The sequence below is a fragment of the Emys orbicularis genome, chromosome 12 (genome assembly GCF_028017835.1).
Source record: "Emys orbicularis isolate rEmyOrb1 chromosome 12, rEmyOrb1.hap1, whole genome shotgun sequence".
NCBI lineage: Eukaryota > Metazoa > Chordata > Testudines > Emydidae > Emys > Emys orbicularis.
The window spans coordinates 3,837,286-3,854,791 of record NC_088694.1 but is presented as its reverse complement, the minus strand read 5'-3'; the positions used below and the strand labels follow the sequence as shown (position 1 = coordinate 3,854,791).

The 17,506-nt window shown below is 46.0% G+C and overlaps 1 protein-coding gene across 1 annotated transcript in view; it reads right to left on the bottom strand.

Moving 5' to 3' along the window:
- The window catches only part of RTEL1 (regulator of telomere elongation helicase 1), a 101,066-nt gene that overhangs the window by 49,114 nt on the left and 34,446 nt on the right, over positions 1 to 17,506 (bottom strand). Inside the window, exons 17-21 of the mRNA XM_065414190.1 lie at positions 13,494 to 13,626; positions 12,343 to 12,456; positions 7,264 to 7,304; positions 5,998 to 6,083; positions 1,386 to 1,463 (exon numbers count right to left, since the gene is read on the bottom strand). Coding sequence (XP_065270262.1) covers positions 1,386 to 1,463; positions 5,998 to 6,083; positions 7,264 to 7,304; positions 12,343 to 12,456; positions 13,494 to 13,626 — 452 coding nt within the window. The remainder of the gene's footprint in view (positions 1 to 1,385; positions 1,464 to 5,997; positions 6,084 to 7,263; positions 7,305 to 12,342; positions 12,457 to 13,493; positions 13,627 to 17,506) is intronic.

Sequence of the window (17,506 nt, the reverse complement as noted above, 5' to 3'; positions counted from 1 at the left end):
CCAAAACGTTAAACTGTTGGTATGAAACTTTTGTTATCTTTTTAGCAGAGGAATACTTCTCTGAAACCCTCTGTAATCTAATCTTGTTTCTAAATTAGGTCACTTCCATCTAATTTTGTAATTGTTTCTTTTCAATAAACAATTTAAACAGTAAAGAATATTGTACACCATCAGCCAAGGACGTGCACATAACCAGGAAGTTGTCCTCTCTTTCCCCTCTTGACAAATGACCAGTCCATGAGTTTAACAGCTGTTTTGTTTTCTATAAACCATTTATGATGCAAGCAGCACATGCCAGAACTGCAAGGAAGCCTCCTCTTCCCTTACAACTACTGAATACCAGTATCTTCCAGCAATGCAGTCCCAAGAAACACTATCTAAACAAAGCTGTGCCAAGGACAGAGAGACACACAGTAGTATTTATACGGAAGAGTGGTAGGAGTTTCCCTTCCCTCTACTAGAGTTCATTGCCTTCTCTCTTTGGTTGCTTCTAAACCATCTCTGCTTTGTGTGTGCGCGCACGCACACGCCTTGGAAATGCATCAGGGTTTTTTTTGTTTGTTTTTAAGATTCCAATGGAAAGATACACTTCAGAGCCCCTTTACACCCAAACCAAATGGCTTCCCATCCCACTGGAAATTACTGGGTTCAATACTGGCATAGAAGAAAAGGAATATGCCATAGGAAAGATGTTCCAGTTGAGTTGCTTCTACAAAGGCAGACCCTGATGGTGCCCCTGATTACAATAATTGAGCCCCTGGGCAAAAGTTAGTGTTGCCCAGCCAAGTTAAAAGCATTCTGTATAAAAAATACACTTCACAGTTACATAGAAAATGTTCATAATCAAAAACAAACTGCAACATGTTGGAGGGAAATGGCCTGCAGAATATCCAAGAGTTGGATTTCCAATGCTGACTGCTGCACTGACAGACGGAGCTAAGCTTTTCTACCCTATCCTTCACCATGGTGTCTAAGCAGGGTGACCAGATAGCAACTGTGAAAAACCAGGACAGGGGGTGGGGTGGGGTGGGGGAGTAATAGGCGCCTATGTAAGAAAAAGTCCCCAAAAATGGGACTGTCCCTTTAAAAAAATGAGACATCTGGTCACCCTATGTCTAAACATATGGTACTAATATCCGAAGCACAGGCAGATTTCAAACCATGACTATATTAGTGTTCAGTGCACCTCGTCAGGAGAATGGAGCATGAGGGAAGGCAGAAAGGAGAAGGGAAGAGCTGTATTTGAAGAGCCCTTATAGCTCTTTTGGTTTTAACCCAACAACATGCAGTTCTGTAGTCACTGCTGCAAACACATCTTCGGAGAAGTATTTAAGCATAAAAAGGAGAACTTATCAAACGAGACAGACACAACACAAATGACCAACCTCTGTGAAGGTTCCTTTATTCCTTGGTTCCACAAACATCGGTTTCACCTCTTCTATTCTTTTAGCAAAGTCATGCTCCTATTAAACAGAGAGCAAATAAGTCAGAAGTACATATGAGAAAGGAAGCCACAGGTGGTGGTAACTACATGCTCCCCATCACCTATTCGTCTCTTGCCAGCCAGAGTTGGAGGCAGGGGCATGCAGCTACCAATGGTAGGGAAATGACCTGGGTCCAGGCAGCAGTTCCAACATGGGCAGTTTTGACAGAATGGCCAAGACACTTTCTCCATGCTTTGTGCATCTTTTCAGAAGCCATGCCAGCAGTGAGGTCACCTCCTTCCTTTCAACTTGCAGACCCTTGGCGCCCAACATCTGTCTCCTGGATACTACTCCTGCAATCTGCAGGGAACAGCTGGTTCCCTGCTCCCCACCACTGGTACCTTAGAAGGGGAGCAACAGTTACCTAGGGAAATGTCCTACCATGGCTTCTGCTGGGACACACAACTCATATTAGAAAAACATCCCTGACTTCAGCCAGAAAGAAAGACAGGGGATATGAACAACAGCAACCAAGGAAAGATACAAACTACAATAAATTTATTATAGTGAAAAATAAAATAATAATCCAACTGGGAGTTTACTATCAAGGATTTTTTAACTATTTACTATCAACTTTTTTAAAACAAGCCAGTTAGGAAGTATTACCACCCTTTTGTACGTCTGTCTGAAAAAACTACCAAATTGATTGGAATCCAACCAAAACTCAGCTTCAAGTCATCCAGGAGTCACCTCCATATTAAGGATACCAACGATGAACAAGAGGAAAGCTAGTTAGTGATTTAGTCTAGGAAAAGTACTGCAGAAAGCTAAGGGAATAGGGTGACCAGACAGCAAGTGTGAAAAATCAGGACAGGAGGTGGGAGGGTAATAGGAGCCTATATAAGAAAAAGCCCCAAATATCGGGATTGTCCCTATAAAAATGGGACATCTGGTCACTCTATAAGGGAAACTACAGAAGTTGTGGCTTTCCCCTTCTAAGCCTCAGCATGCCTCAAGTGGTCCCTTCTGAAGAAAAGCTGTTTAGCTTTTGGCTCATTTATCAAGAGTATGATGTTCCAAGATGACCAGATATGAAGGGACCTGTATAGTGCTTATTTAAGCAAATGGTGAGATTTTCCAAAATGTCCCAATATTGGTTTAACTCTGTTTCCACTGAAGTCAATGGTGATGAGGAGCTAATCGAGATGATATGCATGCTTTAGAAACTTCACCTTAATCAATTAAGCAAATAAAGAGTGTACTTGACACAAGACAAGCATGAGGACTGTGTAAAGCAGCAGCATCTGCTCTCAGGCAAGAGCTTATAAGGAGATGCGGGTCTGCTGCCACTCCAGTTCCTTCTCAACTACGAAGCCTGGAAGACTCCATAGCAGAGGAGAAGGAAGTTAGTAGGTGGAGTACCCATAGGGAGAAAACAACTCAAAAGACTTCAAGTTACTTTACAAGTAAATAACCTCTACTCCTTCTTCGACTCACAAGCAGTGAGGCAGGTGCTGAGGAGGCAAATCCAAGACAGTTTGGGGGACTGTATCACCAAAAGTAGCATCAGCCATGGATGCAGATTTCATAGCATAATGTCTGGTGAATGTGTGAACTGAGGACCAGGTTGCAGCCCTGCAGATTTATGTTATAGGGACATCCTTCAGAAGGACTACTGAAGTGTTCCGAGACCTGCTGGAGCGGGTTGTCACTCTATGAAGGGAATGTATCCCAGCAGCTTCATAGCAGGTCAAGATACAACCTGAAACCCACTTCAACAGTCTGAGTGGAAACTGGCTGTCCCTTCCTCCTTTTGACACAGAAGTCAAAGAGTCTGGCAGAGGCCCTAGTTTTGATCCTGTAAAGGTAGAAGGTGAGGGCCCTCCTGACATCTAGTGTGAGGAGACTAAACTTCCTCTCTGGAGGTCTGAGGCTTCGGAAAAAATACCAGTAAACAAATCTCTTGGTTGATATGAAATTCTAACAAGACTTTAGGGAAGAATCGAGGATGGGGGCACAGCATCATTCTGTCACAGTAGAAGGCAGCGTATGATGGGTCTGCCATGAGCACCCCGAGTTCTCCCATTCTTCTGGCCAAGGCGGGAGGGATAGCTCAGTGGTTTGAGCATTGGCCTGCTAAACCTGGGGTTTTGAGTTCAATCCTTGAGGGGGCCACTTAGGGATCTGGGGCAAAATCAGTACTTGGGCCGGCTAGTGAAGGCAGGGGGCTGGACTCGAGGACCTTTCGGGGTCCCTTCCAGTTCTATGAGATAGGTATATCTTCATATATTATTTTATTATAAGGTGACAGCTATCAGAAAGGAAATTTTGAGGAAGAAGTGGAAAAGAAGACAGGTAGTCATGGGCCCAAATGTGTGTGGGGGGGAGGGGGGAAGTACCTCAAGGCATTGAGAATCAGATTAAGGTCCCATGGAGATGGGTTCTGGACAGGGGGAAATAATTTATAAACTCATAAGGTATCTGGTCATGGTTGGATGGGCAAAGACTGAAACCCCTTCTATAGATAAAAGGAAGGCTGTAACAACAGCCAGGTGTATTCTAACTGAGCTCATGGACTTAAAGACACAAGGTCTGAGAATCAGGTAATCTAGGATCCTTAAGAGTGGAGCTTCTGAGGCTCTCAAAGGGTGATGAGAATACCAGGAATGGAAGCATTTCCACTTTTGCAGGTAAGTCTTATGAATAGTAGGTTAAGGCTAAGGCAGGCTAGTTCCTACCTGTTCTGACACCGTGCTGCGCCCTGGAAGCGGCCAGCAGCAGGTCCATCTCCTAGGCGGGGAGGCCATGGGGCTCCGCATGCTGCCCCCACGCCGAGCACCGGCTCTGCACTCCCATTGGCCGGAAGCCAGCCAATGGGAGCTGGGGGGGGGGGGGGTGTTGGTGGGGGTGTCAGTGCCTGTGGGTGAGAGCTGTGCGGAGCCGTTTGCGCGCCTACGCCTAGGAGCCGGACCTGCTGCTGGCCGCTTCCAGGGCGCAGCACGGTCCGCGGTGCCAGGACAGGCAGGAAGCCTGCCTTAGCACCCCTGTTGCGCCGCTGACCGGGAGCCGCCTGAGATAAGCCTGCACCCCAACCCTGCACCCCAAACCCAGAGCCCTTTCCTGCACCCCAAACCCCTCATCCCAAGCCCCAGCCAAGAGCCTGCACCCCCAGCCAGAGCCCTGACCCCCTCCGACACCCCAACCCCCTGACCCAGCCCTGAGCCCCCCCGAAACTTGGAGCCCCTTCCTGCACCCCACACACTTCATCCACAGCTCCACCCCGGAGTCTGCACCCCCAGCCCAGAGCCCTGACCCCCTCCCATACCCCAACCCCTTGCCCCAGCCTAGAGCCCCCTTCCACACCCTGAACCACTCATTCCCGTCCCCACCCCGCAGCCCTCACTCTCACACCCAGCCCATAGCCCCTCATCTCCAGCTGCATTGGGTCGTGGACATTAACAATTTTCTTCAACTGGAAATTTCGAGGAAGAAGTGGAAAAGAAGACAGGTAGTCATGGGCCCAAATGTGTGTGGGGGGGAGGGGGGAAGGGGGGGGTACCTCAAGGCATTGAGAATCAGATTAAGGTCCCATGGAGATGGGTTCTGGACAGGGGGAAATAATTTATAAACTCATAAGGTATCTGGTCATGGTTGGATGGGCAAAGACTGAAACCCCTTCTATAGATAAAAGGAAGGCTGTAACAACAGCCAGGTGTATTCTAACTGAGCTCATGGACTTAAAGACACAAGGTCTGAGAATCAGGTAATCTAGGATCCTTAAGAGTGGAGCCAGAAAAAAAAGTTTGAAAACCACTGGGCTAGAGCATGGCTAGCATGCACAGAATCTTTGGGAATTTAGCTGCTAAAATCTAAGTCTCTACTGAGCATGCACAAACTGAGATTTTGCAAAGGCTAATAACTTGGTCAAATTTGTGTGGATTTTCACAGAGACACCAAAAGTAAATCCCTGACACAAAGGCCACCCCAAATTTCAAGTCCTTCTTTCAAAGCATGGGGGCAAGAGAACATTTCCAAAAAAAAAAAAAAAAAAAAAAAAAAAGGCTCACCAGAATTTTTTAACATGGGCAAAGCAAAATATTCCGGCTGAGGCAGACATCTGTCATGAAAAATTTCAGCCCAAATGGTTAAAGTTTGGCAAAATTACTGAAACTGAAAACAGGGTCTTATAACAGGATGTGTTGGGCAACTTTAATAACGGGTGGTGCTACCAGTCCCACCTCAAATATACATTAATTTGTAGAAACGTGCCTAATTAACCAAGCTTCTTTTATCGCTTGCTCTGCTTGTTCCACAGTTCCCTCATTGTTCAGCGTTTGTTGCGTTATGACTTTAAGCTTTTTTTAAGCTAGGGCTTATTTGTCTAGAGAGTGCTGTTCACAACCTTATGTCACAATATAGACAATAAATGTAAATGAACACAGAGATGCATAAAATAAGTATTTGGGCAAGTCAGTGCTAGACTGCAGTACTGGGAACTCCAATATAAGCACCTGTGTGTGAAAATTTGGTCCAAAGTGTGTAACTACAATTCCTACACAAAGAACCAACATACTCTCCAATATTCCAGGCTTTTATCCATGACCGGATACGAAGGGAAGAACACCAGCAGCCCATGTGGTATAATTCGCACAAGATTACCTGCAACAAGAAAGATGGTGCATAATATCACCATTCAGAACACTTCCATTCTGAGGCGTTGGTAGGGGATTAGCCTACTTTTCTCAGGGCACGTACTGGTCTCCCTACAACTCCTCTTCATCTTCTTGATGGAAAGGGTGGGAGAGACAAGCGAGTGTTGGAAGAGGACTATATTATCACCACTATTCTAGCCTGGTTAGCATTCCATTGAACAATACTGACACAACATAGCCACATACTTCTAGCGTATAAATGTGGTAAGAGACGGAAAATACCTAATAAGTTGTCTTGTCCATCTCCATGCCAGGGTTGAATTGTTTCCTACAGGAAGATGTGAGCATCAGAGGGAAAATTATTTTTTGTAGTGACCCAGCCACTTCCAGTCTTTATTCAGGCCTACTTTGATGGTGTCAAGTTTGCAAATTAATTCCAGTTCTGCACTTTCTCATTGAAGTCTGTTTTTGAAGTTTTTTTGTTGAAGAATGACAACTTTTAAGTCTGTTACTGAGTGTCCAAGGAGACTGAAGTGCTCTCCTACTGGTTTTTGAATGTTACAATTCTTGATGTCTGATTTGTGTCCATTTATTCTTTTGCATAGAGACTGTCCGGTTTGGCCAATGTACATGGCAGAGGGGCATTGCTGGCACATGATATCACATTGGTAGATGTGCAGGTGAACAAGCCCTTGATGGTGTGGCTGATGTGGTTGGGTCCTATGATGATGTCCACAAACCTTCTTGTCAACTGCTGGGAATGGGCCACATCCATTTTGATTGAATTGGCCTCATTAGCACTACAAAAAGTAGTTTTCCCTCTGTTGATATTCACCCCTTCTTGTCAACTGTTGGGAATAGGCTACATCCACCCTAATCAAATTGGCTACTTGGTAAGGCAACTCCCATCTTTTCATGTGCTGTATATTTATCTTGCTTATGGTATTTTCCACTCCATGCATCTGATGAAGTGGCTTATATCCCACGAAAGCTTATGCCCAAATAAATGTGTTAGTCTCTAAGGTGCCACAAGGACTCCTCGTTGTTTTTACTGATACAGACTAACACGGCTACCGCTCTGAAACTTGCTTATATTTGTTTAGAAGTCATTTCCCCCATTCCCCGCTCATTTATAAATAACCCAGAGCAGAAGCTTGTTTCCTGAATCTGATGATAACTTCACTTACCTATTGTTTTCCCCAGAGAAGATAGACATTCCACAGAAAACCTACAAAGACGACAATACCAATCAGCATCACCATCACATTTCCTTTTATTAACTCACTCTTGTTTGGAATAATGTTGCACTGCTAAACCCGCATCCTCTCTCCTTCTCCTGTGCCTTCACTCCCCTCCTCATGGACACACCTCAAAGTCAAGGGCATTTCAAGCATTCCCGCTAGCAATCATGATGTCCAAGTTTTCTTCACTTATTTCCTCCCACCTTGCTTTGCAGGATGACTCCACAGTCCTCTAGGAAAGAGACTGAAGAGGCTCTACCTCCAAATGCTTCCATAACACTATGATCTGCCAGTGTGGGTCACTACTAGTGCAATACATTACTTATTGCGCCACAAGAGCCAAGCACCTACATAGAAACAGAGGAAGATCCTCCTACAACTAGCTTTTGTACATTGCATGTCAGCAGCATCCAATGCCCCAAACGGGTAGGAATAGTCAAGATGGCAACAAGCAAACAATCTCTAATAACAGAAAAATTAACAATTTTGAGACGTTAGCAGTGAAGAAAATCTAGGTCCTAACATATCAGCCTTCAATCAGTGGAAGTACACATTACCACACATAATAAGGCTAATTATTAACAGTAATAAATTAAGGAACAGAATCCTGTTAGACAGTGGTCTGTAGAAACTGCCAACATTGTGATGATTAAAACAACTGATGATGAACTAGGTGTGGTGATGCCAGGGGAAAAAAAGGAGATGGGTTTGGTTACTGTATTACTAGTGACAGCCGAATTAGTCACTGTCCCTAAGCGCTTTTGTTTGGCTCAGCACTGCTTGTACAGTAGCATGCTGTCTGTGCTGGTTTCTATGGAAATTCCCCACATTTGGTCTTTCTTTTAATCTCCTGGTTTCCTTCTCTTTAGTTCCAGACAGTTTTGCATGCTCTGTTTTCTTATTAAGCCTGTGGGGGGTGAGGGGGAGTAAAAAACGGTTACTCACTTCTCGTAACTGTTGTTGTTCAAGATGTGTTTGTTGTTCATGTCCATTCCAATCAGGTGTGTGCGCGCGCAGGTGCACGATGGACAGAAGATTTTTCCCTTAGCAGCATCCGTCGGGCCGGCCTGGGTGCCCCCTGGAGTCACGCCTTCATGACGCTCAATATAGAGCCCTGCTGACACGCCACCCCTTCAGTTCCTCCTTGCCGGCTACTCCGACAGAGGGGTAGGAGGGTGGGTATTGGAATGGACATGAACAACACATCTCGAAGAACAACAGTTACGAGAAGTGAGTGTTTGTTCATGTCCATTCCAATCAGATGACTCCCAAGCCAAGTTCAGGAGGTGGGGGCGGAGCTGTCCACTGATTGGAGTACTGCTCTTCCGAAAGCCACATCATCTCTGGCCTGCTGGGTAATCGCATAATGCACGGCGAAAGGGTGTATGGAGGACCACATTGCCGCTCTGCAGATTTCCTCAAAAGGCCGGTTTAGGACCAGAGGGCAGCCTGAGGATGGGTGTTGCCTCCTCCTGCCACTCTTGTTCCTCCTCCGAGAACCATCCTGTCGGTTCTGCTGATGGAATCTCGGAGGTGGTTGCGGTCGGAAGTGTCTCTGCTGTGTGGCAGGAGTGTGCAGATCCAAGGACTTGAGGGTGGCTCGTAAGTCTTTCAGGCTGTGCAGCCTCTTGTCAGTCTTTTCAGAAAGAAGAGTCTCACCCTCAAATGGGAGGTCCTGAATAGTTTGCTGGACCTCATAAGGGAGCCCCGAGACTTGGAGCCAGGAGCTCCTCCTCATGACTACCCCAGTTGCCATGACCCTAGTGGCGGCATCAGCACCGTCCAATGCAGCCTGGAGGGAAACCTGGGATATTAGCTTCCCCTCCTCCACCAAGGCCGAGAACTCGGTTCGGGAGTCCAATGGGAGGAGTTCCATAAACTTGGCCATCGCCGCACAGACGTTGTATGAGTACCTGCTGATGATGGCCTGTTGGTTAGAGATACAGAGCAGCAGACCCCCTTTCTCCCAACCAGGTCTAGACACTTAGCCTCCCTGTTTTTTGAACGATAAATGTTCGAACCCTCTGGAGGACATGAAATAACGCCTCTCATTGCACTTGGCAGTGGGCGGCAAGGAAGCAGGGGTCTGCCACAGGGTCTTGGTGGTGTCTACAATGGTTTTAGTAAGTGGAAGGGCAATACGGGAAGGTCCTGATGGTGCGAGGATGTCCACCATGGGATCAGCCTCCTCTACCACCTCCTCGGCCTTAATGCCCAGACCCTGAGTGGCCCTGCACAGCAACTGCTGCAGCACCCTGTTGTCCTCAAGCGCCGGGGCTACGGCTGTAACCGCCAATGCTTCATCCAGTGATGAAGAGGAGAAAGCTTTTATAATGAGTGGATGCTCCCTGCCATCCGCCTCCAGGGGGTCCCGAGACTCTCGGGGCAGCGCTGGTGCTAGTGGCATGCCAGACGGTGCCGGAGCTGCAGACACCGGACCAAGAGTTGCCGCCGTCATCAGTACGACGGGAGGAACCATCGATGGAGCCAGTGCCGATCCACTCACAGGTGCCGACGAAGGCGGAGGGCCCTCGGTGCCTGCGTCGTAGTCTACGTCGACAACGGTGCCAGCATGGAAGATGGCCGCAAGGACGCTGCCGAGATCGGTACTGGAGTCGACGACGGTGCCACTGTCAGAGGCACTGGGGTGTGGGCAGGCGCCGAGGGCAGATGCGTAGCTGATGGCAGGACAAAGGTGGCTGAGGCCACAGAAGACATCACGGAGCGGTGACCTTGGATTCCTCCCTGTCCTTGGTGAAAGGCCCAGGGGGTCCAGAAGGCCACTGAGGTGGGTTCTGCCACTGCAGAGGCCACTCCTGGGGCTCCCTCTTGTCTCTCCCGGACCTTGATCTGCGGCTCCTGCTTCTCCTGGAGCGACAGGAATCAGACTCTGACTCCGAGGTCTCTGAGACTGAAGACCACGGAGGAGCCGAGCCTCAGTGCCTTGAGCATCAAGAGCTTGGGGAGCGGGTAGGCTCTCTGTCCGAGTGAACCAGCGCTGAGGGACATGGAGAGGGGGAGTGCCTCGACATCATAGCTGGCTTCCCTCTTGAGAGTGTGTGTGTGTGTGTGTGTGTGTGTCCGCCAGCATTGAATGTTCTTCCCTCCTGGGGGGCGAGAAGGGCCCCGTAAGATGCAGGAGGTCCCGAGCGGCTTGGTAAGCTTCCGGCGTCGAAGGGAGCTGTAGCTGCGACCGAGAGGGGGGCCGGACTCAACTGCCTCACTTGGGCAGGAGTTCACATGGCTCCAGCAGCGGATCCGGAGCTGTGGCCCGCCAGAGGTCTCACATCTCTGGATTTAGACACAGGAGAGCAGCTGTCCGGCTTCTTCTTCTTCTAAGGCACCGGCCAGTGGGATCGGTGCCTGCCAGTGCCAACCGTTTCGGGACGAGTCCTTTCTTGGGGCCGAGCTTGACGACGGTGCCGGGGCGCTCCGCGTTGAGGACGAAGCGTTAGGAGCCAGATCCCCTGAGCCCAGGTTGGAGTGGGGGTGTAGGGCTGCCTCCACAAGGATCACCTTAAGCCGCTGTTCCCTTTCTTTAAGAGTTCTAGGGCAGAACTCACAGCAGATCTTACAGCGATCCTTTTGGTGGCCCTCCCCTAGGCACCGTAAACACGATGAGTGTGGATCGCTCTTTGGCATGCGCTTCACGCAGGCCACACAGTTTTTAAACCCCAGGGACCATGGCATCCCATGGCTACGGGGAGGCGGGATGGGTGGGGGAAACCCCCAACAACTCTAATATTAAGAAGACACTACGGTAACTATATACAATGACTACAGAACGCGCTTGCTAAGCAAGGTGTAAGGGAAGTTCCAGCCAACCGTCACTGGCGGTAAGAAGGAACAGAAGGGGTGGTGGGTCGCTCTATATTGAACACCATGAAGGCGCAACTCCAGGGGGCGCCCAGACCGGCCCGACGGATGCTGCTAAGGGAAAAATCTTCCATCCATCGTGCATGTGCACACACCTGATTGGAATGGACATGAACAAGCACTTGAAGAACAACTATTACTACAAATTCTGATGCTATTACCCTTGAGAAATCGTGGGAATTACACCAAACACTGTATGCTTCACTTACTCCACACAACACACTGTGGAAAGGAAAAAACCTCAGTGGTATCTTACGTCAAAATAAACTTAAATGGCAGGCCAACTAAGTTTCTTGGACTAGCAATACACTATCATGGGACTGTATATTGTCACCCATCATTATAGTATCTGAGTGCTTTCCACATATAATCAACAGCAAACTTCATGGAATCTCTGGCACGTCTCCTTTTATGTGGTAAAAACTCTTCTATGGGCAGTGGTTTTGGTTTACTGAGTATCACTAAAAAGGCCACATCTGCCCTGGCTAAACCCAAACAAAAGCAGTCTTAATCAGGGGAATGTATATATAAAGTTGAACTTAAAATGGATGAAAAAGTATCAGGATATAATTGCTTTGAATATTTTGGAAAGGTAATTAAAATAGGAAAATATGATTGATGTGCAGAAAAACTTCTCCCTCCCCCCAGAAACTTCAAAAGGACTACCTCTTTAAACACCCATTCACAGAGGTGAATACAATGGTGCCAAAACAACCATGCTACTCTGTTAGGTAAATAACGTTCTTGTAAAGAATTGATAAATACATAAAGCATGGAACTACTTCTTAAAGTTCTACAAAACAGGTTTTTAAGCAAAAAATGACATTATAGAATAGAAACAGAACAAAAGGGGGAACCTTAATTTCAGGTCTTTAGTTTTCTAGGCAACAGCACTTATGTTTCTTTTTTTCCCAGCATAAAAATTCTCTGCTTTTTTCCAGATTGGCTAAGCACAAACCGAAATGTAGAAGCAGCATAAAATTTCTCTATAACCTCACCTTCTGCTGCTTCCTGTTACTAATTAGAAGCCTGTTTATCTAAGAAGTGAACTTTGCAGATCACTTTTTCCACAAGCACTCTCATTTAAACAGAACTCATACACTGATACCCAAGACTTCACAGCAGTATTTAAACGAAAGAGCTGATTACCTTTTTTCATAGGTAGAGCTGAGCAGACCTCCGTCTGGTCCCTTGGGAATTATTCCCACCCATATCTGGTGTTTATCAATAACATGTGGATTTTCCAAGCAAACGGGGAAAGGACTGAGGAAACAGGAGAGAGATGATCTCTAATGTAAGAACATAAGAACGGCCATACTGGGTCAGACCAAAGGTCCAATTAGCCCAGTATCCTGTCTTCCAACAGTGACCAATGCCAGGTGCCCCAGAGGGAATGAACAGAACAGGTAATCATCAAGTGATCCATCCTGTTACCGATTCCCAGCTTCTGGCAAACAGAGGCTAGGACACCATCCCTGCCCAGTCTGGCTAATACCCATTGATAGACCTATCCTCCATGAATTTATCTAGTTCTTTTTTGAACCCTGTTACAGTCTTGGCCTTCACAACATCCTTTGGCAAAGAGTTCCACAGGTTGGCTGTGTGTTGTGTGAAAAAACACTTCCTTTTTTTGTTTTAAACCTGCTGCCTATTAATTTCACTTGGTGACCTCTAGTTCTTGTATTATGAGAAATAGTAGATAATACTTCCTTATTTACTTTCTCCACACCAGTCATGATTTTATAGACCTCCATCATATCCCCCCTTAGTTGTCTCTTTTCCAAGCCAAAAAGTCCCAGTCTTATTAATCTCTCCTCATACAGAAGCCGTTCCATACCCCTAATATTTTTTGTTGCCCTTTTCTGAACCTTTTCCAATTCCAATATATCTTTTTTGAGATGGGGCGACCACATCTGCACGCACCATGGATTTATATAGAGGCAATAGGATATTTTCTGTCTTATTATCTAACCCTTTCTTAATGATTCCCAACATTCTGTTCGCTTTTTTGACTGCTGCTGCACATTGAGTGGATGTTTTTAGAGAACTATCCATAATGACTCCAAGATCTCTTTCTAGAGTGGTAACAGTTCATTTAGACCCATCATTTTATATTTATAGTTGGGATTATGTTTTCCAATGTGCATTACTTTGCATCCTCTTCATGCCAGTTCTAAGCCGTCATTTCATTTCCAACCCCAAGCATTCACAAATCATGAGATAAGGCCCATGAGATTGGCTTACAAACAGTAAATAATGCCATCTAATGACTTTATTTGCACAGAAAGAAATTCACTTACATCTGCATTTCCATGGTGAAGGAGGAGAGTGGGGAGAGGGTCCCACTAGTGAGAATGATTGTCCGGACTCCTTGACGGACCAGCTCATGCATGCTGTACCCGGGGCTGAAACACCAGTAGCTCAAGACCTTTCCTGTATCAAATAGAAAATAAAATACTAAGAACCGAGGTCTGTCTATACAGTGGAGACCACGTGTCTGAGTTGCTCGTGCTGTAAACCAGAGTTTGAGGTTCTATAACTGGAGATGGGCACAAACCACAAAGCAAGAACCTAGTGCTAAGCTTTCATACCTGTTTAGGGGTGTCTGGACCTGGGGTTTGTGGCTTCAGCTTGTCTCTGAACTTAAGTCTGCCAATTCAAAGCAGGGTTGAAAGGTCAACACCCACCCAAATTTCAGTAGTTTCTAATTTCAACGAGAGACTGTCGTTATCTTCATCAAACACACAGTCTACTAAGGACGATTGTGCCAGCTAGAGTAACCAAGGTTGATGGTGTCGCACCAGGCACCATGTATAGAGAAGTTCCCAGAACTGGTTCAATCCTATGAGTCCACAAATCTCTGGGGCATCCCCACAGGCGGCATCAGGTAGGGTCAAGATGTGCACGCCCCTTCATATGTTGATGGAGAGTTTGAGAGCACAGCGTGCTAGGGTGTTTTTATCCATCCTGGCAACATGGTCGAAAAGCATGTAACATCACTTTTAAATATAATGAACACCACTTTTGAATATAAGGAGTGACTGGGCTCCTCCACAGTCTCAGGCCTTCCTTCAAACACATCACCCATTACACATACCTTAAACTAAGCCCTCCTGGTCCAAAGACAGCAATTGGTACTTCTGTAGGGGAGCTAACTGAAAGCTTCTTCCAACCCTGATCAAGCTGTGCTTCTCAAGTGAGTCACTCAGTACCCATCATTAGAGGCGGGAAAATTATTTTAAACCAATGTTTTATTCTCCGCACTCCTTCCCGCACACAGCCCTTTGGGCAAACACACCCAGGAGATACTGAAACCTTGGAGATTTATATTCAGAGACTATGAGCAAACCTCTTCACTACACACCAAAACTGGTGCAAATTAGCATGGTGGAGGCAGTCTCTAATTGGACCTGTATGTGGATAGGTCTGGGAGAGTGCCCACACAAGGTGAGTAGAGACACTCAAGCAAGGAGCACAGGTAATCCCAGGTGAGGAGGATGCTGAGGGTGAGTGTGGGAGGCTCAGAGAGAGGAAACACCCCCCCGCCCCAACTCATAAGCCCACCCCTGAAACATCCTCTCTCTCTGAACATGCAGGGGGCTTTCAGAGTGTCAATTCCATGGATTCTGGAGGAGCCAGGATTGGACCACAACAGCTACAGCCTGTGGTTCCTCCACTGGTTGTGACTTTTTGAGCATATGGGTAGCCCAAAGCGAGAATTTAGCCCAAGGTGTTAAACTCTTTTTAGTGAGCTGAGCCAAGACAGATCCCCATAAAATCCACTGAAAAGCAGCACTTTTCAGGCATCTGACAGTATTCCTACAGACTATCCTAACAGGAGCATTACAGCACCTATGTGAGGAAATATTTGCTTTTGGCTATTTTTGCCATCTGTAGGATTTGTATATGTTGTAAGTCTACTAACTAGCTTGTCGTGAGTAATTTTTTTGTTTTGAAGAAGAGGTAAAGAAAATATTTTGTCCCTGGTAAACTGTGGAAGATTTTCATGACAATTTTGCAAGGCTGATGTATACAAAACACCCAAACATAAAAAAAACAAACCAAACCAAAGCAAACTGTGCTGTTTGCTCCGCTTCCTCTTTCCCCACCCCCCATAATGAAATTTGTCCAGGAGAATTCCTGTAATAGAAAACTAAGATTACACAATATTCAAAGAAAACAAAACATGCAAGTTATCAGAGAACTACGCTTACATTTAGAACTGACATCAGTAAAGTCAACACTTATTTCATTTATCAGAGGGGTAGCCGTGTTAGTCTGAATCTGTCTGGTGAAGTGGGCATTCACCCACGAAAGCTTATGCTCCAATACTTCTGTTAGTCTTAAAGGTGCCACAGGACCCTCTGTTACTTATTTCATTGAAATACTTAGAAGAGGAGGTCCAAAAACAACAGCTGAAGTGCTATGACTACTGATATTCCTAAAAATAAGTTGGTTTTGGCCTCAAGGTGAATATTTTTACATGGAAAAAACAAACAGCTTCCAGTATTTAAGTGCCAAAATTATGAAACCAGATAACGACAAACAAAACAAGATAAACTCTTGCAGCACCTCTACACTGGAAATGGAGGTGTAATTTCCATCTCAAGGAAACATGTGAGCACTAATCAAGCCAGTGCACTAAAAACAGCAGTGTAACTGCTGCACAGGAAATGGGGGGACAGGCTAGCTACCCAGAGTACATTTCCATCTGTGAGCCTAGGTACGTCCTTGTGCGGCTATCCCTCCCACGGCTCATGCTGCTGAGGCTACACTTCTAATTTTAGCTCACTAGCCCTTAAACAAGCTAGTGCGGGTATGTTTCCTCGAGCTGGAAATTACATTTTCCAATTTCAGCATGGATGTATCCTTAGAGAGACCTCCAGACAACCAAATTATTTCCTTCTAGCACTGTGTACCATCTTCCGTAGGAAATTTAAATACAGGGACCCTAACATAACTTCTGAGCCATAATGCTCTAACCAGAGATTGTCAAAAGGTCTGTTTTGTTTGCCCTGATTAACGGATTTTTTTTATTTTTTTTTTTAAAAGGGAGATTATATCCTCACTAAATCCAACTTGGAGCAGGTTTAGTGGCTTGGGAAAAAGCCTTAAGTTCAGAGAGAAACTTGGCTTCTGAATTCTGTTTCATTCTGCAGCAGGGTTATACTGAGATGGTGCCAGATAACAGATGTAAGGAGCGGTAGTAACAACAACAGGAGAAAACCCTATTTAATCATGAAAGGCTCAAAATTTACAGTTAAGGCTGAAGCTCCACCATGACAGTACCCGGTTGTGCTTAAGTACGGAGGTCTCACAATAGGGTTACCTAATAGAGCATATTGATGCTGTGATGCTGCTAACTGGCATGGGACCTCTAGTAAAATAAACATGGGAGATTTAATTCGAAAGGGTAATTTTTTCAGGCACATTGCAAGAGCCTGATGATCGGTGCTTAGAATGAGACAACCAATTACAGCTCCGCAGCCAGAACTGAAAGGTTTCTACGGAGATAACAACTCAGAACATTGATAGGTACGTTACCCCTGGAATTAAAAACCCGCAGCTAGCCTGTGCCAGCTGACTTGGGCTCAAGCTCAGGGGCTGTTTAACTGCAGTGTAGACATTTGGGCTTGGGCTGGAGCCCAGACTCTAAGACCCTGTGAGGGTCCCAGAATTCAGGCTGCAGCCCAATAACGTCTACACTGCAATTAAACAGCCCCTTAGCCTAAATCCACGTCACCTGGCATGTGCCAGCCGGGGAGTTTTAACTGCAGTGTAGACATATTCTATATAAATACTAACTTATTCGTAGAAAGAGTTTTACATAGAAAGAGGCCACGGTGTTGCCTTCTATTTGTTACATCAAAAATGTGTCCACTCAGTAAGCTTGCAAACCCAGTTCTCTGTGTTTGTGCCCATGCAGAAGATGCCCCTGTAATGTGCTGCCATTGCCACTTAGAGAAACCACAACTCTACCTGACCTGCTGTTTATAACCAGGCTTTACAAAGGAGGACAATGATTAGAATTCAGAACCTTCAAGACCCATTGAGCAGCAGTTTATGCTACAAAGCCAGTTAAAAGACAAATAACTGCACTGGCTTGCAAAGATTCCAAGGAGCCAATTAACCTCCCACCTTATTGGCTCCTGATGTTAAGTCTTACAAAACTAGTGCTGCAGTCTCAATTAACCTTTTAGTACCAGAAAAGCATGCAACAAAGAAGACTAAAGGCAAGAGGAAAATCTCAATATTTCCCCCCAACCCCCACGGGTACTTTTTCCCCTTAGGGCAAGTCAACACAGTTCTGTAT